Here is a 19259-nt window from a genome sequence, read left to right on the forward strand (position 1 = left end):
AATATAAAATTGTACCTTAATCAATTAGAAGAACTGCCAAAATTAAGAATGAACTCTGATCTGGATCTTTGAAAAAACAAGTAATGTTACATAGGACAAAAGGCATGTTTTATATTGATAGGGTGTAACCCACTATATATATCTAGATTATATGTCTAGATATATATCTAGATTATATATATCTAGATATATATCTAGACATATATAATCTAGATATATATCTAGACATATATAATCTAGATATATATATCTAGATATATGTATCTATATAGATATATAGAGATATATGTAGATATATATCTCTCTAGAGATATATGTAGATATATATCTCTCTAGAGATATATGTAGATATATATCTCTATATATCTATATATCTCTACAGATATATATAGATATATATCTGTATATCTCTACAGATATATAGAGATATATATCTGTATATCTCTAGAGATATATATAGATTTTTTTTTTTTTTTGAGACAGAGTCTCACTCTGTCACCCAGGCTGGAATGCAGTGGCGCAATCTCGGCTCACTGCAAGCTCCGCCTCCCAGGTTCAAGCCATTCTCCTGCCTCAGCCTCCCGAGTAACTGGGACTACAGGTGCCCACCACCACGCCCAGCTAATTTTTTGTATTTTTTAGTAGAGACGGGGTTTCACCATATTAGCCAGGATGGTCTCGATCTCCTGACCTCGTGATCCACCCGCCTCAGCCTCCCAAAGTGCTGGGATTACAGGCGTGAGCCACCGCGCCCGGCCTATGAGCAATAATTTTTAAGAAAAAAATGTAGAAGAAGATATACCAAAATGAGAAGCGGATGCCTCCATGTGGTGGGACTCCAGGGGAAGTCTACTTTCTTTAGGCTCGACTATGTTTTCTAATTTTCTACAATAAACATGCACTACTTTTATAATTGGTTTTAAAAAAAAGAAAGCTGCTTTTGGAGTACTATTGTGAGTCACTCCTACTGCAGCCTAAAAGCCTGCATGTTTCAACTGTTCCCTTAATAGCATGCCCACTTTACAGACAAGGAAACTGAGGTCACAGGCCCAGACCTTTTCCTTAAACCCCAGCACTAATGATACAGCAAAAACCAGCAGTCCCCACTCCAGACAGCCTCCTGGCAGACTTAATTCCAGGAAGCTCTGCCATCCCACCCACGGCCAACCCCCAGGACTACCCCAGAAAAGAGAAAAGAGTCAGCTCAAGTTTGCACATGTTTAATCCCTGCTCTCCTGGTCCCAGATTCCAGAATCCTTCTAGGCCACACTTCCCTTCTCCTGCTCACCCAAGGCCTAGTTATCCACCACACTTCTCCTCACCGGGATGCCAAAGCCAGACCCATTCTCTCAGGGGTTACTCTTCCCCACCCTGACTCTTGTTGAAGATGGACACATGACCTTGGTCAAACCATCTGGCCCCATTCAGCAGAGGCAAGGCAGGAGGAGGAAAAGGTAGGGAGGTCAGGAGCCCATCTGGGGCTGCAGCAGCCAGCACAGGAACAGGAGGCAGGCAGAGGCGCAGGGACCTGAGAAGGCTCCATTGCTCATTTGCTTCTTGATCCATTTGGTGTATTTGGTGACGCGGGTGTACACGCCTGGATTCTGTGCCTTCGCGCAGGCCTTTTCCCAGGACAACACCCCAGCCAGAATCCATCTGCCCTCAACTTCACAAGCCAATGGCCCTCCAGAATCCCCCTAGGCAAAAAGAGAGGAGTGATGGAGGCTGTGGGTCCAGCTGGGCCTGCTGGGCCCTGGGGACCCATGCCCACCCTCTGAGCTCTGCTGGGAGGGTTTTCACTCCTCCAGGACCTCACTACTTGGGGTCCTCTTTTGGCTCCTCAGCTGGGACCCACACCCCAGAATCAGGGCAAAAGTCAGCATCACAGGGGAAGGAAGACAGGAGCAGAGCACTACTGGGTGATGGTAACGGAGGGAGGCCGGGCCAACCCCGCCCCAGGGAACTGCCTCCACCCGGGAGTGGTTCCCAACAGAAGCAGAGCTACCAGAACCTCCCAGAAACTCACATAGCACAAGTTTTCTCCATAATTGGTGGCACAGATCATGTCCCCCAGGACAAGGGGGACAACTGGGGGGAAGAAGGACTTCTTGTAATGCCGGTCACACCTCTTGTTGTCCATGATAAACACCTCAGCCTCCTGCAGCTCTGGGGTCAGCATGGAGTTGGCTGTGGAGCCTAGCAGGGTGAGCAGTGACCTCTCACTCCACCCAACCCTGACCTCTGTCCAGGGTCCTGTCCCCTTCACCCTGGAGACTCAGCCCAGCCACCGCCTGTCATACCTCCAAGCCCTCCCCTCCTTCACCGGCCCCTCCCCCTGCAGTGCAGGCCTTGTCTGAAAAGCCCCCGCCCTCGAAGGCTCTGAGTCCAGATCCCCTTCTTGGGAAACTTCTGCTTCTGAACCAAACCAGCCATAACTCAAGTCTCAGTGCAGCCGCTTCCAATCTGGGGCCCAGCCCCGCGCTGCTTCCCTGCAGACTCTCAGCTCTGCTGGCACGGCCGCTCTCTCCACCTTCGTTAACACTCGCTCCTCCTCCAGGGCCTCAAGGCAGTCCCTCTGCCCAGAGCTCATTCCAGATCCCTCCCAGCTGGATCTCAAGACCACCAGACAAGAACTTTGCCTTGTTCTCCTCAGCCTGTGCCCACACCCACACCCAATCATGACTTCCCTCCAGGCAGGGCATGCATTTCTAATCCCAAGGGCTGGGTGCCGACACTCAAAGTGTGTCAAGTGAAGGAATGAGTGAATGCCCAGCTCTGAGCTTCTATAAGACACAGATGGTCATGCCCAGCCCAGGCACTACCAGGCCTGAATGAGGTGTCCACATAAACAGTGACAATGGTCACCACATGAGGAGTGGTCAACACATTCAGAGAACCAGGTCCAGCAGGAAAGGCCCCAGAAGGAAAGGAGTGTGCTCTCGGTGGTACCGCACCCACCCCCCATCCCATCCTGCTCACCTGAAAAGCGCTGCTTAACCTGGCTCCAGCCAGTCACCCAACACTGCGTCCCAACCTTCAGGTTGAAATTGGGCTCCGGGAGGCAGATGGGCTGCACGTACTCACTGAAGGTGACAGGTGTTTGAAGGTGGACAAGGGCAACGTCACCCATGATGAAGGTCCGGCCCCAGTACTTGGGGTGCATAATGATGTCCCTCACAGGGACCCAGAGGGCCCTGCTGAAGTTCATGGGCTGCAGCTTGGAGGTGCCAAGCACCACTGAGTACTCTTTGGTGCTGTGGGAAACAGAGAGCCCCACCTGGTAGGTATCAGACTCCCAAGCAGGAACACACTCCTACCTCCCCACGGCCCTACCCCTTTAGCAGGAGTCCTGCCTCCACCCAATCTGCCTAATCCAGCCTGAGGGCACTGAAGATCTCAGAGCTGACTGCCTCCTCATTCATCATTCAAATTGATTCAAGGTGGCCTGGTCTGTGTGCTGTGCGTGCAGGTGTGGAAGTGTTGGTGTACACATATGCTCTCATGCGTGATGGGGTAGGGGGCGTGTTCTGGGTTTTCCTGTTGCTCAGCTTAGGGTGCAGTCTTTGTTGCTAGGGGCTCCTGCCCTAGCTCAGTCCCTGGCCCCCAGGAGACCCCCAGCACAATTCTCACTTATCCCAGGTGCCCTTCCCACTCCCTACCTCCCTCCCACACTGTTTCACTCAGGAAATGAGGAAGCTGGGCTGGGCCCATGGTAGCTTGGGGTCTCCAAGCCCTGGACACATGGGCCATACTCACCCTTGGATGCAGTGGGCCGCAGTCACCACCCAGCTGGGGTCAATGAGGGCCCCTCCACACACGTGCTCATTTTCCATCCGGAGGCTCATCTCCCAGGGCCAATGGCGGGTCATTTCCAAATCCTCCGACCACCAGGGCTCACCACAAACTTCAGGAAGAAGTGTGCCAGGGAGACACAGGAACCACATAGAGGAGGATGAGAAAGACTGAGACCTAGATGCCCTACAGGGCCAATTTGCACAAAGCTGTAAACTCAGGGCCTCTTCCCATTTCAGAGATGGGGAGAGTGAGGGTGAGAGAAGGGCAGTGGCGTGCCCAAAGGCACTGAGCTTGACGGAAAGTGACAGTGACAGAGGTAAAAAGCATCAAGGCAGAGACATGGAGAGAGAGAGATTCTGAGTCACAGGGAGTCTTCAGCCCAGGACCTCAAAACAAAGGCAAGCAGAGAAGGAGCCCCAAGGCAAGCAGAGAAGGAGCCCCAAGGCAAGCAGAGAAGGAGCCCCAACGCAAGCAGAGAAGGAGCCCCAAGGCAAGAAATGCATTTTCTGCATCTGGGGAAGTTCCTCCACCACTTCTGAAAAGCTATAATGCTTGCTGCATTTCTTAGATGCAGAAGGCCTGTGTCCCCTACACTGCTAAGAGTCAAGAAAAGCTCCTGACTTCTGTGTCAGAAGTTTTCACATTGAACATTCAAAGTGCCAGCAGGGAGACCCCAGAGGCCCCTCATTCACAGGTCACACACTCAGTTTTCACACAGTTCTATCAGTCAAGTTATATGGTTGTATGAATGTATGAAGAAACACAGATGCACGCATTCTAAATAAAATAGTAGCTAATGTTGTATTTTTGAAAAACAATGCACCATGATGATTAAGGATTGGCCCAGGAGTGCAAGGGTGGTTCCACATTGAAAGAATTCTCAGTGGATTCTCCACATAAAAGGTTCTAACAATCTGAAGACAGAAAGACCATGTGCTTTCCTCCACGGACACAGAAAAAGTCATTTGAAAAATTTAACACATATTTATAACTTACAAAAAAACCCCTCTTACTTAAACTAGAAATAGATGGAAAACCCTTAACTTTACAAAAGTTAGATATACCCCAAACTTACAACAAACATCATACAACACTAAAGAACAGGCAGAAAAGAACCTATCCCACCAGAGACCAGGAATAAGGACACTTTGTGGAAGGAGGGCAGAGGAAATAATTGAGAGAACGCAAGGGGGCTGCTGGGTGCTGGTTTAGCCTTTTTTTTTTTTTTTTTTTTGAGACAGGGTCTCACTCTGTCACCCAGGCTGCAGTGCAGTGTCACAGCTCACTGCAGCCTTGACCTCCCAGGCTCAAGCGATCCTCTCACCTCAGCCTCCCAAGTCACCGGGACTACAAGCAGTTGCCACCACACCTGGCTAATTTTTAAAAAAAATTTTATAGAGACAGTCTTGCTATGTTGCCAGGGCTGGTCTCAAACTCCTGGGCTCAAGCAATCCTCGCACCTCAGCCTCTCTACATACTTATTCTACTTTTTAACCTGGGTGGTGATAACACAGGTATGCTCACTGTGTGACAATTCCTTCAGCTGGGCCTTCGTAATTTGTGCATTTTTTTTGGAATGCATATAATACTTCAATAAAACAATTTCCTTTTAAAAACAATAATGTTTTTTTATCCCAGCACAACCAACTAGAAAATATACTGAAGTAACATACATTTTCAGCAGCGAAAAAATGATAAAAGTTCATAGGAATTAACTTACCTAACACCACATAAGACTCCTGTGGTAATAAATTTAAAACTCTAATAAAGGACACAGAAAATGATCAGCATAAATGGCAAGACAGTCCCTGCTCTTAAAACAACAGCTAAGGCCTGGCACGATGGCTCACGCCTGTAATCCCAGCACTTTGGGAGGCGCAGGCAAGCGGATCACAAGGTCAGGAGTTTGAGACCAGCCTGGCCAACATAGTGAAACCCCGTCTCTACTAAAAATACAAAAAAATTAGCTGGGCGTGGTGGCGGGCACCTGTAATCCCAGCTACTCGGGAGGCTGAGGCAGGAGAATTGCTTGAACCCAGGGGCCGGAGGTTGCAGTGGGCCAAGATCACGCCACTGAACTCCAGCCTGGGCAATAGTGCAAGATTCTGTCTCAAAAAAAAAAAAAAAAAAAAGACCAGCTAAACATTTTAGATGTAATTTTTCCAAAATTAATCTATAAATTCATTTTGTAAGTTAGAATTTTTAAGAAACTTGATAAACTTATTCTGAAACTGAAACAGAAAAACAAAGGTCTATGAATAGTTCAGTCTTTGAAGAAGCACAGCAAAGAAGGGTCATTTGTCCTAGCAGATATTAAGACACATGTGAAAGCCATAATAATAAAAACAATGTGGTACTGTCACAAGGACAGACAATGGAAAGTGACAATGGAAAAGAATAGAGAGCTTGAGATTGTTTCATGTGCTGCACAAACTTGATGTAAAGAAAGGAGCCACCACTATCAGTGGGTAAAAGAAGGACTGTTGAGTACATGGTGTTGGGAAAACTCGCTCACTATAAGAGAAATAAGAAATCCAAAACTGGATTCTTTGCTAATAGCACTTGAAGATCTAAAGGTAAAAGGTAAAACTGTAAAATAAATAAATCATGTGACATGGGGTAGGAAAGGACTCCTTAAAACCTCAAACACAAACCATAAAGCATAAACTGATTAACGTGATTATATCAAAATCGAGAGGTTTTGGCCCGGGAGCAAAGTTAACAGACAGAAAACAGATAGGGAGGAAATATTTGCAATATCTAAAATGAATACAAGACTTTATGCAAGAAATTTTAGGAAACCAACAAGAAAAAAAAAAGATAATAGGCAAAGGATAGAGACAAGCAATTTATTAGAAGAGGAAACTCAAGAAGCCAACAACATATTGAGACATGATCAAACTCATCAGTAATGAGAAAAATGAAAATTAAATCAATAAGTGATTTTTCAATCTATTAGATTGGCAAAAAACATAAACGCAGGATCACACTAAGGGTTGGTAGGTCTGTGGCAACCTATACACCTTCATGCACTGCTGAAGTAGGAGTTTGGAGAACTGACCAAATTAGAATATGGATAGTAGATAAAAGTACGGTATGAATGTAAACTTTTGAAGTTGTTAAGCGCACTGTGGTTATGGAAGAGAATATTCTCAGAAAATACATACCAAAGTATTTAGCAATAAAGAGCCATGCTGTATGTTACCCTCCACTGATTCTGAAACAAATTATATATGTGTGCGTGTTCCTTGTACTACTTGTATTTTTGCAGTGTTTTGTAAGTTTAAAATTATTTCCAAATTTTAAAAAGTCTTAATGAGGCTGAATTAAAAGGGATAACCGAAAGAGATACAGAGAACATACCATTTATGTAAATTAAAAATACATGCACACAAGACAGCAATATGTATTTTTACAAGAGCACACACAAACAGAAAGATCCCCAAGAAAGATTAAGCGGGTGGAGAAGGGGAATGGGAGTGGAGCTTGGAGAGAAGCAAGGATAACTAACTTAATCCATCAGTCATCCATTCTATAATGAATTAGGGTAGAGTTCTGGCAGGACCGATGAGAATGGAGGCCCATAAACTGAAGAACAGGAGTAACCCAACGCTCCATGCCTAAGGTGTAAGGAAAAAGACAGGAAACCCAGAAGAGCTGGGCTCTACTGACACTGCCACAAGGCCCAGGAAGTTCTATCTGCAACAGAATGGCTTAGAGCTCAAAAGGTTCTGTGTGCAAAAGGGTCTGAGATGAGGCCTGGGCTGAATTCCAAGAGGCTCAGCATTCTTATGGGAGGCCAAGATCCTCTTTCCTCTAGACTGTTAGGTCTATATGTTCTGGTAGCTGCAGGCTGTTCTTTAGAAAACAGACCCCTTAGACCAAATGCTTGCTTCCTACAAACCCAGCACCACTGTCTATGTGACTCCCTTCAGACATACCCTCCCAAGAGCTTCAGCTTTTCCTGCAGCAGGGTCTCACCCTACCTACCTGGATTGGTTGTGTCCTCTTTATAACCTGGAGGAGAAAAGAGGGACAGAGATGAAGCAAGCATTCACGACAGGATGACAGCAAAGAGGTGCATTTTTAAATTAGTTCATTCATTCATTCACCAAATAGGTCCTAATCTCCCACTCTGTTCCCAGCCTGGAGCCAGAGGCCGGGGAGACAGAGGTGTGTCAAATAGAGCCTACTCTCAAGGAATACAGTGTCCAGCAGGGTGGACAGAGGTAAATACACAACCACCTGCGTGAGATCAGTGCAGGGACAGGGCGGCAGGCTTCAGGGGAGCCCAGAAGAAGTGGTGGACAGAAAAGACCACTTCAGTGGGAGGAAGGCTTACTGTGCCAGGTGTTAAAGATGAGAAGGTAAACAGAAATGAAAAGTGATCATCACATTCCTTGCAGGAGAAACATCGTCGTGTATGCCAGACTGCAGAGGATGAAGGGCAAGACCTGTGATGGCAAGAGATGAGCCAGGGGAGGAAAGTCAGGCATCAGTCATGAAGGCCTCGAAAGCCTGGCCAAGAAGCCAGGGTGAGACCCTCTGGGAAAAGGGAGATCAACAGAGGTATGACTGAGCCAGGCTTGCACAGGCAGCCCAGATATTAGACAGGAAGATGACAAGACTGAGGCACTGAGATCCCACCAGAGGCTCTGCAGAACCAAGGCAAGAAATGAGGAGGTCTGAATGAGGAAGTGGCTGTGAGAACAGACACGGTGAGCTGTGTGGGGGACTTAGGCACATGGGTGGGTCTAGGATCACACCGCACTTTCTGATTTTGGAGAAAAGTGGCTGCCATCCACTTAGTTAGGAAACAATGAGAGAAGTCAGTTGGCAAGAAGAAGAAGACCTCAGCATTGACCCCAAGGGGTTGAGATGTTCCGAGGTCTTTCAGGTAGAGATGTCCAGGAGGCAGCTGCACATCCAGACATGTTTTATGAGGCACCATCACATAAATGGCAGCTCAAGTGAGTTCACCCAGGGAGCAGTTAAGAGGGGAGGAGCAGGAAAAAGAGAGCAGCTTAGGGGACACCAACACGTCTGGGATGAACAGAGCACGGTGGCATGGGACAGACACAGAGGAGAGGGGGAGTTACCCTTGAGGTAGAGGAGAATCAGGAGACCACAGAAAATGAAAGAGGAGGGGGTGGTACAAAGGTCAGGGATGATCAGGGTGGAGAGAGCCCAGGAAGGAACTAAGGGTTAAGTGGAGAGCGAGGAGGCACTGGCAGGAAGCATGGAGTGAAGACATTTGGGAGGTCTCGCAGTGAAGGGGCAAGAGATGGGGGAGAAAAATCAGCAAAGCAAAAACAAGAGAATACCTATGAGAGAGGATGGTGGGGGGCGTGTCGCACAGGGAGAGCCCACACAGCAGGGCACAGGTGAGCCGCTGGCCCTGCACCAGAAGCAGGCCTCTCTGACTCCTAAAGAAGTAGGTGAGGGTGGTGTTGAGCAGTCCAGTTTGGAGGGGCCCCTGTGGGTTTGGGGATTGGGTTCAGGAAGACAGCACCCAAAGCCTGTGTTTTCTGAGGGAATGATGGGCTGCTAGGGAGGCAAGCTGGGTTGGAATCGAGGATCTGGGAAGAAGGTGAATTTTAGAATATTCCTGTAGTGGATGGGGACCAAGAATTTTCCTGGGCCAAAGAGCATGTCCAAGTGGGGTCTCCAGTGGGGCTCAGCTCCATGAGAAGATCAGAGCGGGGGGTGGAGGGGGAGCCTATGAGAGGCCTGAGGGCGGCTCGGGTGGTAGGGACATTAGCCACGGTGTCCAGACTGGCAGCGAAGGAAGAGACTGCCAGTGGAGGAGAGAAGGCAGGGGTTCCCGCACCGCTGATTCAGGGCGCTGTAGGACAGGTGTGCCCTGACGGAGGAGGCCAGAGAGGACAGGAGTTTAAGATCCTGGAATCGCCCTGGCGAGGTCCTGGGCGCGAGTAGTAGAGGAGAGCTGACCGCGGGGTGCGTGGGCCGCAAAAATCCCCGACCCAGGAGTAGGCAGCCACACCCCCGGGCCAGTCCCCCGCCTCCAAGGCCAGGCACGGAGCCGGAGGCGGAGCAGGGCTGGGGCCGGGGAGAGGGAAGGTAGAGCTGCGGAGGAGCGCCCACCTCACCCGAGCTCAGCGGCAGCAGAAAAAGCAGCGGCAGCAGGACGCGGCGGCTCAGGACCGAGGGCCTGGAGGTTCCGGGCCCCACGCCCGGCCATGAGGCTGGGGGGTCGAGGCCATGAGGCTGGGGGGTCGAGGCTCGACCGTGAGACGGCCATGAGGCTGGGGAGGTGCCACCTGGCGGCTGCGGAGACGGTTCCCGAGAGCCCGGCACGTGCCTGGCGTCTGCACACGTGACCGCACTGTAGCACGTGATGGCGCCGGGAACTCCCGACAGCTCCCCGCAAAACTGGCGCATTTCCCTCACCTCTACCTCCTGCCTGTTCTTGAGGACGACCTGGGAGTCCTGAGTCTGTGATTGCTCCCAGGGTGGCGGGCCCCATGAAAGCACCCCCAAGGGTTTTAAGTTGGTGACAATGCCCAGAGAACCTGGCTGATGAAGGTGCACCGCATCCCTGGACTACTAATGGCATCCTGTTGCCCAGCCTCTGACTACACCCTTGGTTCCCTGGTCCCAGCGCACTGGAGAGTTTCACAATTACTCTTGGTTTGAGAATCTGGAAAGATGGAGAAAGCACAAAAAAAGGAAAAGAACTGTAAGGCTATGGAATCAGAGAAGATGTCTTTGAAAAAGTGATATTTGAGCTGGATCTAAGACTACTGTAAAACAAGGACTCTTGGGGGAGACCAGAGAAAGGTAAGACATGTGTCCTCTTCCACAGACAACCAGTAAGATCGTGGCAGCTAAAAGGAATGGTGGCTTGTGCCAGGCCTTGGGCTTCCACAGGGATTTTTTGCAGAAGGATGCGGTCTTTGGATCTGCTAGGCATGGCAGAGATTGGGAAGTGATCAGCTGGACTTGGAGCCACATTCCCTCCCCAGCCTGGCACCTAAGTGGGTCCACATGAATAGAGGTGATGTGTGCCACTTCCATGCCAAGGCAGTCAACAGGAGGTTGCCTTTTCTATTCTTGTTAATGCAGAGCATTGCTTCTCAAAGTGAGGTCTCCAGACCAGCAATATTAGCATGAGCCAGGAACTGAGAAATGTACATTCTTTAGGTCTTTCAGGTAAATGTACATTCTTGTTAGAAATGTACATTCTTTTAAGGTCTTTCTACCTGAAAGACAGAGAATGTAGGCCCCGTCCCAGACCTACAGGATTGAAAACTCCAGGGGTGGAACCAGGAACCAGTAATCTGTAATTTTGTTTTAAGAGATGACGTTTCCTCCAGTCCCCCAGGCTGGAGGGCAGTGGCATGATCATATATCTCTGCAGCCTCAAACTCCTGGGCTCAAGACTTCTTCCTGCTCAGCCTCCAGAGTAGCTGGGACTACAGGCACAGGCCACCATGCCCAGCTAATTTTTTTTAAGAGACATGCTACATGCTCCTGGCCTCAAGAGATCCTCCTGCCTCAGTCTCCCAAGTAGCTGGGATTATAGGGATAAGCCACTGTGCAGGCCAGTAATCTGTATTTCACAAGCCTTAGGGGATTCTGATGCAGGTAAAGCATTAACTACAGGACTGAGAGCAAGCCACGAGATGGAGAAAGCTACCTGCTGACCAAGAACGCTGTAATGGGATGTTCTAGGGGAAAAAAGTTAAATTTGTTTTATTAATCTATGAATAAATCAGTGGTTTCTTAAAGCAGGTAGTGCTATATTCATTAAGAGACTGGGTTTGATGTAAGCTCTCAGTCTCTTGGCCTCAGCCTTCCTCAGGCAACAGAAGGGACTGATACAGACTGTCCACTGAAGCCCACCCATACCTGGGGGTTAAACATTCAACCCTAGAAGGGCAAAGGGCAAGAGGCTGGGAGGGGGTTGATCAGTAGCTAGACAGAGAGACTCCAGGACACCAGACTTTGTAATGAGGGGAGAGAACCTATGTATATACTACAATGAATCTCTCTTGCCCTTCTCCCGGTGGGAACGCCTATCTTTGGTAACCAAGTGGGAGGGAGCAGCAAGGAGAAGCAGTAGATGAGGAGGAATATTTCTCACACCCGAACTTCACTCCTGGGCCTACTTCCAGTGTCTCTTGATCCCCTATCCCTAACTGTAGAGACTGTTAAGCTCAACTACAGAGCTCCCTGCAGAGATGCTGACGGCTATAACAGGCATACAGGGAACAAGACCCATTGGCTCAAATCATCCCTAGAGCTCATGTCTGAGGAAGCAGGGCCTCACCTGTCCTTCTACATTTTAATAAGAACCATAAATAGCTTCCTTAGTTAAATGGGAAGCCAGTTCTCTATAGAGTATGTTATATTCAACCAAACTCCCCAGTGAGCAGAGCTTCAGAAACAGGAGACTCTCCAAACATTTAATCAGTTGATTTATGAAAACTCCACACTTCATAACTGCCTCAACACAACTTGTGGTGTCCCTGAAAGTGGCCACTAGGGCACTGAGGAAGGGGGTGCCAAGAATGGGTTGCTCCAAAAGAACTAGTGTGGCAGAGGCTGTCCACTCACAGATGGATCCACACTGGGCTGCAGGGGAACTTCTCCCAGCCCCAGACAACTGAGCCAGAGTGGAAGTCCCAGGCCTCACACGTCTGCAGGGACCTGGTAACGCCTCCTTCACTCTCTGTGAGCAATCACCCAGCTGGCTGGTTTCACAAAGTCTCAGGTGAGAGCCCTGAAACCAGAACCAGGTCTAACGCTTGCTTCACCGTTGATGATGTCTCTTCTTTGATAGATGTTCCTCCAGATATTGACGAGTCACCGTGGCCCACCTGGCAGAGCAGCTGGCCCTCTAGACGAGAGCACCAGGCAGGGGCACTTTCCAGGCCCCAGTCTCCCTGCCATGCTCTATTGTACGGATCTCCAGAGGGCCTGTGGATTCCAACTGGGATTTGTGGAAAGGGCATTGAGAAGGAGTGGGAAGTTGGTCAGAGGAGACACCTAAGTGTGAGACTCAGAAACAGCAGAAGAGTGGAATGGGGTCTGATCACGAGGTCACCAGGATGCCCAGGGGCATCACCAGACACAGGACTAGGATGAGGAAGTCTGCTGAATTCAAACAGGAAGCTTGTCTCAGGTGATCAATAATCCATTTCTTGTAGAAACTAACTTCTGTGTAAACTCCAGGGTATCCTTTGCGACCGCAGCCAATGCCCCAGCTCACAATCCCCACCTGGACCCATGTGCCATTTAATTCACAGACCAGGGGCCCCCCAGAATCTCCCTGGAAAAAGAAAGACAGTCACTGTAGGAAAGAAATAGGATCCACATCAGAGCAGGCTAATTGCACTGCAATGCGCTACAGAGCTAGGCACTCAGGGGGCTTCCCCAGGAACCCCTAAGACCCTCCTAGCCTTAGGTATCTGTCAATATGAGATCTGAGAATTAACAATTTCCAATAAACCAAAATCATGTACCTACTAAAAAGGCGTGTTCCAAAAAACGGAATATACCTAATGAAATTGTGCCTACTCTGAGACAATAATGAGTCAAGTGCTAACCTGAGTACACTGCCTGTCACACAGAAGGGTCTCAAAACATGGAGCATGTATTGTTGGTGGGACCTGCCTGATTCACCCCTCCTCCCACTCCAGGCTGTGTCAGTTGCTCTCTCCTGAAGGATCAGGTAGGCTGCCCAGGAGAGACTTGGTGGCTTGTCCTCACATCCTATTACCATGAATAAGGGTAAACGGAGGGGCTAGGAGATAACCCAGGCCCTACTGGCTGGGGATGAGGAAGCTTTGAGGAGACAATTGCAATGCTGAGGCAGCAAGACGCCCATGAACTGACCTGACAGGCATCCTTCCCTTGGTCATTATAGCCACAGACGGTCCCCCTCGTGACCATTTTACTCTTGGATATATTCTTGTTCTTGAGCATCTCACGACATTTCTCATGACGCATAATGTTTAGCTCAGTCTCCTGAAGAACAAGTGGCATTGGTCCTGAAACTGCAAAGACACAATTTACAAGAGAGTGGATCTTCACAAAGGGATAGAACAGGAGCCCCCAGTGCCCACTCTGAGTCCTGATTGGTGTGTTTAACACAACTGCCCAAATTAAAGGAAGTCAGGGCAGTGGACAATGTCGCCACTTGACATAGAAGGAAACTCGAGCTTAATGTTGACATGGAGAAAGGAAAGGACAAGAAACAAAATCAAGACAGTAAAAGGAAAAACAGATCAGGAGAGGGAGAGGCAAGGCCTTGTCAGCCTGAAAAATGGCAACCAAGTATCTGTCACTCTGAGTATCAGCAGAAATGACAGGCTGTCCTGTGCATCAGTAAAGCATCTTCACTTTTTAGAGCAGGATCACAGACTCTTAGACAGGTAGTGCCTCTCCCTAAGGATAGGAGTCCCCACAGCCTCACTGGCAGGGTTGCTCTGGCTTGGCCTACACTGCTAGGGTGAAGAAGTTCAACCCATCAAGGCAGGTCTTTCTAGTGGGGGTTGGCTCCTATTGGCAGACAGCTCATCACCCTGAGCTGAAATTCACCCTGAAGAGAACCCACTACACTTGGCCCCCAAGCCCCAAGGTCCCAATATGACAACAGAAATTCATAACATAGTTGTTAAATTACTTCCTGGCAGCATCTTCTCCACCCTCCTCCCTCACCCACCTGCTAGAAAATGGCCTCCCTGCCTCTCCCAATAGCTTGCAGGCCAAGCCCAGCCCACCAGACTGTCCCACCTCAGCATCCTGCCTGTCTCACCACTCTCTGACACTTGGCCCCATCCAGTCACCCAGCACTCTGTCCCAGCTTCCACTTCAAAAAGCTTTTCGGGGAGGCACACAGGCTGGATATGTGAGGAATAATTCACAGAGTAGGCGAGCAGAGCAAGGGCAATGTCGCTTGTCAAAGTGGCAAAATCAAAATTGCTAGGAAAAATGATGTCTCGAACAGGGATCACCAGTGCCTCTTTGGAACCAGCATGCAAGTCAGGGTCTCCCAGCTTCACCTTGTATTCCAAATTACTGTTGAGAGAAAAGATGGCCTTCACAGAGATCCTGGGGGGACGTCTATGCTCCCCTTCCACACCTTCCAGGTGCTTCCAAGCCTGGTCCCATCTTCCTATGCCAGCCAGCAGCCACCTCCCTCCCTCCCAACCACATCCCCTCAGGACCCCTGACCACTTTAGCCAGTGGTCCCCAGATCGGCGGCGGCGGCAACACCCGGAAACTTGTTAGAAATGCAAATACTCAGGTCTCACCCAGACTGGATAAAAACTATGGGGCTGTCGCCCCCTTTTACAGATGAGGAAGAGGAAGCTCAGGGAAGGGGACAGACTGGCTCCAGGTCCCACAGCCTGATCAGGGCCCAAGCTCTGAGCCCCAAACACTCACCTAAAGACACAGTGGGCGGCAGTGAGCACCCAGCGCCTGTCGATGAGGGAGCCTCCACAATGGTGTATGTTGCTGGTCTGCAGGCTCACCTGCCAGGGCCACTTCTTGTTTGGGGCTGGCAATCCTCCAATTATCCTTGAAACACGGTGGCCACAGGCTGGTGGGCTCAGTAAAGAGAGGGGACTGGAAGTGAAGCCACTACCTTCCCACCACCCCCACCAGGCTGCCCAGGGAGGAGGCGGGTTATCTATCCTCTCTCTCAAATCATCTAGGTCAGGGTCTGACCCTCAACCTCCCTGAGCCAGGCTGCGTCCCCTTTGACCTCCCCCGCAGGCCAGGACAGATCTAGCACCAGAAACAATACCCTGAGAAAACTGCCTTCCAAGGTCGGAGATTCCGTCGGATTCCAAGGCTTCTCCCACTGTAGATGCTGAAGTAACCCAGGATCCTGGAGGCCCTGCGGTCGCTGGAGACCCTGGAGCTACAGAAGTTTCTGGAATTTTGGGGAATTTCGGGTGCACAGGAGACGTCCGGGCTTCTGGGCTTGCCGGGGTCATTCTGGAATCCTCCTCGGGTCGGTATGGCTCACCTGGTGAAGACGGGGACCCGCGGCGAACAGGAGCTGGCCTGGCGGCGCCTCCTCCGCGTCTGCCTGTTCCCACAGCGCCCCCACTGCCACCCCACACCCAACGTGGGTGCAGCCCAGCCCCGCCCTGTCCACTCCCAGCCTCACTGAGCAGGGGTTGAAGGAACTGAAGCCAGATCAGGAGGTGGAGGCTCAGGCGTGTGCCTCCACGGCCCCTGCGGAGGCCGTCCTGGGACGCCATGGGCACCGTCAGCACGCCTCGTGGTGCCCCCTCGCGGCGGCTCCGCCCTGGTCGTGGTGTTGGCGGGACCCCGGTGTGCCGGCGGAGACCTGAGGCGGCTCTCGCGAGCCCCGGTCACTCAGCAAAAACTAATCCGGGTAGTGCTGTGAAGGAAGTGGCTTTCAATATGTAATTCGTCCTGTGAACCTTAAGATAGAGATTTTCCTGGATTATCCAGTTGAGTGTAATTTTTTTTTTCTATGGAGTTTCACTCTTTCGCCCAGGCTGGAGTGCAGTGGCATGATCTCAGCTCACTGCAGCCTCCACCTCCCAGGTTCAAGCGATTCACCTGCCTCAGCCTCCCAAGTAGCTGGGATCCCAAGCGCGGGCCACCACGGGCGGCTAATTTTTATATTTTTAGTAGAGACGGGGTTTCACCATGTTGCCCAGGCTGGTCTCAAACTCCTGACCTCACGTGATCCTCCCGCCTCGGCCTCCCAAAGTGCTGGGACTATAGGGGTGAGCCACCGCACCCGGCCCAAGTTGAGTGTAATCTAATCACTGGATACCCTTCAAAGCAGCAAAAAATACAGTCTACCCAGTGGAAGGTTTCAAGCAAAACAGAAAGAGCCTGATTTCCTGCAGCCTGGGGTTCCAGCTACTCCGAAGGCTGCGGCTGAAGGATCACTGCAGCCCCGGGGTTTGCGTACAGCCTGGACAACATATTGAAATGCCATCTCTTTAAAACAAAACAAAACAGAACAAAGTATGATAAATAGAAAACACAAAACAAGATGGCTCTAATCAATCCTAATACAATAGCAATTGTGTTACATGTAAATGTGTTGGAAAAAAACAAACAAAACAAATACTTTATAATTAGAGAAAAAAGATATCATCCAGAAATATACTATATGGAGAGACAAATTTAAAACAAAAAGATACAGATAAATTGAAAAAGGGGGATAGAAAAAGAAATACCAAGCAAATCTGAAACACAAAGTAAGTAGTATAGCAATTTTCTTCTTAGATCATAGTATTTAAGGCAAGATCATGATAAAGGGACAAAAAGGAATCTTATTATATAAAGTATAAATAAGAAATGACCAAGAAGATGCAGAAAAAAGCCTATAATACTCAAAGAAACAGGTGACCAATTAATGGGAGACTGGAGTTTTTGATATGTTACCCTTAAGAAACTGCTGGATTACACAGACAAAATTAAGCAAAGATAAAGAAGATTTGACTATTAATAATCTTCACCTTAGCTATATAATAAATTTTACAACTACCAACAGAGAACACTTGCTCAATGACCACTAAGGGAACATTCAGAAACGATGCCACAGAGAACAACAAACTCCAGGGAAGGATTGGTATATAGATTCTGTTCTTGAGTCACAAGTCAATAATATTAAAATCAATTTTTAACATACAAAAAATCCCATCTTTCTGAAACAAAAACAAAACCCTTCTAAGTGGTTCTTCTATAAAAAGAAAATCATGAGGGAAATAATGAACATTTAGAGGTGACTGCCAATGAAAACACTACATATCAAAGCATATGTGATGCAGATAGACCAGTCCCAGAAAGTAATTTACAGCTTTGACAAGATCAGAAAAGAAAGACTGATAGCAAATGAGATAAACATCCAACTCAGAAAGTGAAAAGGATCAATGGAGTAAACTCAAAGAAAGAATTTGCAACGAAGGAGAAAATAATGGAAAAAGGAGGCAGAAATCAATAAAGTAGCCAGGCGCACAGTGTCTCAGGCCTGTAATCCCAACACTTTGGGAGGCTGAGGTGGGAGAATTGCTTGAGCCCAGGAGTTCAAGACTATCCTGGCAACATAGTAAGACCCTGTCTCTACTAGAAATAAAAAAACCAGCAGGTGTGGTGGCGTGCACCTATAGTCCCAGCTACTTGGGAGGATGAGACAGGAGAATCGTTTGTGCCCAGGAGTTCAAGGATACAGTGAGCTATGATCAGGCTGCTGCACTTCAGCCTGGGTGATAGAGTGACACCCTCTCTCTTAAAAAAAAGGAAATCAATAAAATAGAGAAAAAATTGTGGAGAGAATTAGCACCATCAGAATTTTGTTATTTGAAAAGCCTAATAAATTAAACAACATTCTAGTAAGATTAAAATAAAAGAAAAAAAGCAAATACAGAATGAAAAAGGGAAAGCAACTTAAAGAGATATTTTTAAATTACCTATGATCGATATTTTTAACTATAAAGGAATATTGGCTGGGCACTGTGGCTCATGCCTGTAATCCCAACACTTTGGGCAGCTGAGGCAGGATTGCTTGAGCCCAGGAGTTTGAGACCAGCCTAGGCAACATAGTGACACCCTGTCTCTGAATCAAATAAAATAAATTAGCTGAGGATAGTAGTGCATGCCTGTAGTCCTAGCTACTCAGGAGGCTGAGGCAAGAGGATCACTTGAGCCTAGGAGGTTGAGGTTATAGTAAGGTATGATTGTACCACTGCACTCCAGCCTGGGTAACAGAGCAAGGCCCGGAAAAAAAAAAAAAGAAGAAAAGAAAAGAAAAAGAAAAGAGAGAGAGAAAGAAAGAAAAGAAAGAGAAAGAAAGACAGAAAAAGAAAGAAACGAACAAACAAACAAACAAAGTAAGTTATTAAATGCTGACTTCTCCTTCTAGCCGTGGAATATAAAAAGACTGACCTTCCCACCTGAAACAACCAAAAATGGACAAACATCTGAAACAATAGTTTTTAAGATATTGGACACCCACCAAAAAAAATAGAATCCCTAATAGATGGGAAACAAATGGTGTAAGCCCTGTGACTGCCTCAGGTTTATGACTTGAGAGAATTTCCAGGCCACAGTACAGAGAAGGAGAACGTAGGCAGAATCCAGCAGGCTCCTGGATGTGAGCAGGTATTGCTGAGAGGCCAGGAACATGGAAGCGGCTGTGCTGATAAAATACTGCAGAGGAGAGTGGCACAAAGAAAGAACACAAAGATCTGCAGAGGCTCCCTGCTGTAGTTTGGATGTTTGTCCCCTCCACATCTCATGTTGAAATTTGATCCCCAGTGTTGGAAGTGGGGCCTAATGGTATGTGTCAGGGTCATAGGGGTGGATCTCTCATGAATAGATTAATACCCTTCCTGGAAGAGGAGGAGTGAGTGAGTTCTCACTATATTAGTTGCCAAGAGAGCCGGTTGTTAAAAAGAGCCTGGCACATCCATGTCCCCTCTCTTGCTTCCTCTCTTGCC

At 48.5% G+C, this 19259-nt stretch overlaps 2 protein-coding genes across 3 annotated transcripts; both read right to left on the reverse strand.

The window, feature by feature from the left end:
* Positions 1 to 1204: 1204 nt before the first annotated feature.
* Positions 1205 to 12397, reverse strand: PRSS45 (serine protease 45). 2 transcript variants are annotated; one of them, XM_063806764.1, is made up of 6 exons: positions 12376 to 12397; positions 7786 to 7812; positions 3757 to 3904; positions 2980 to 3254; positions 2027 to 2196; positions 1205 to 1697 (listed from the first exon to the last, which is right to left on the reverse strand). In XM_063806764.1, exons 3-6 carry the CDS (start codon positions 3867 to 3869, stop codon positions 1464 to 1466), a joined length of 792 nt encoding a protein of 263 aa, XP_063662834.1. In that variant the 5' UTR covers positions 3870 to 3904; positions 7786 to 7812; positions 12376 to 12397; the 3' UTR covers positions 1205 to 1463. The 2 variants fall into 2 exon arrangements, with proteins under 2 accessions (XP_063662834.1, XP_016796398.3); XM_016940909.4 differs by lacking the exon at positions 12376 to 12397 and adding an exon at positions 9906 to 10302.
* On the reverse strand, positions 12211 to 16147 carry PRSS43P (serine protease 44). The gene is made up of 6 exons (XM_016940906.3): positions 15944 to 16147; positions 15575 to 15799; positions 15211 to 15367; positions 14579 to 14841; positions 13657 to 13817; positions 12211 to 13090 (listed from the first exon to the last, which is right to left on the reverse strand). The coding sequence occupies exons 1-6, from the start codon at positions 16035 to 16037 to the stop codon at positions 12854 to 12856; spliced, it is 1137 nt and encodes a 378-aa protein (XP_016796395.1). The 5' UTR covers positions 16038 to 16147; the 3' UTR covers positions 12211 to 12853.
* Positions 16148 to 19259: the final 3112 nt, after the last annotated feature.

The sequence above is a fragment of the Pan troglodytes genome, chromosome 2 (genome assembly GCF_028858775.2).
Source record: "Pan troglodytes isolate AG18354 chromosome 2, NHGRI_mPanTro3-v2.0_pri, whole genome shotgun sequence".
Lineage (NCBI taxonomy): Eukaryota > Metazoa > Chordata > Mammalia > Primates > Hominidae > Pan > Pan troglodytes.

Excerpts from the sequence above, each read along its gene's own strand:
- PRSS45 (XM_016940909.4), bottom strand. The coding sequence starts at position 10,197 with ATGCGCCAGTTTTGCGGGGAGCTGTCGGGAGTTCCCGGCGCCATCACG. Across the intron at positions 7,813-9,905 it reads TCTGCTGCCGCTGAGCTCGG|GTTATAAAGAGGACACAACC; the intron begins GTGAGGTGGGCG and ends TTTCTCCTCCAG. Across the intron at positions 1,698-2,026 it reads ATGGAGAAAACTTGTGCTAT|GGGGATTCTGGAGGGCCATT; the intron begins GTGAGTTTCTGG and ends CTTTTTGCCTAG.
- PRSS43P (XM_016940906.3), bottom strand. The coding sequence starts at position 16,037 with ATGGCGTCCCAGGACGGCCTCCGCAGGGGCCGTGGAGGCACACGCCTG. Across the intron at positions 15,368-15,574 it reads TGGAAGGCAGTTTTCTCAGG|CCTGTGGCCACCGTGTTTCA; the intron begins GTATTGTTTCTG and ends TGAGCCCACCAG. Across the intron at positions 13,091-13,656 it reads AAGGGAAGGATGCCTGTCAG|GGAGATTCTGGGGGGCCCCT; the intron begins GTCAGTTCATGG and ends TTCTTTTTCCAG.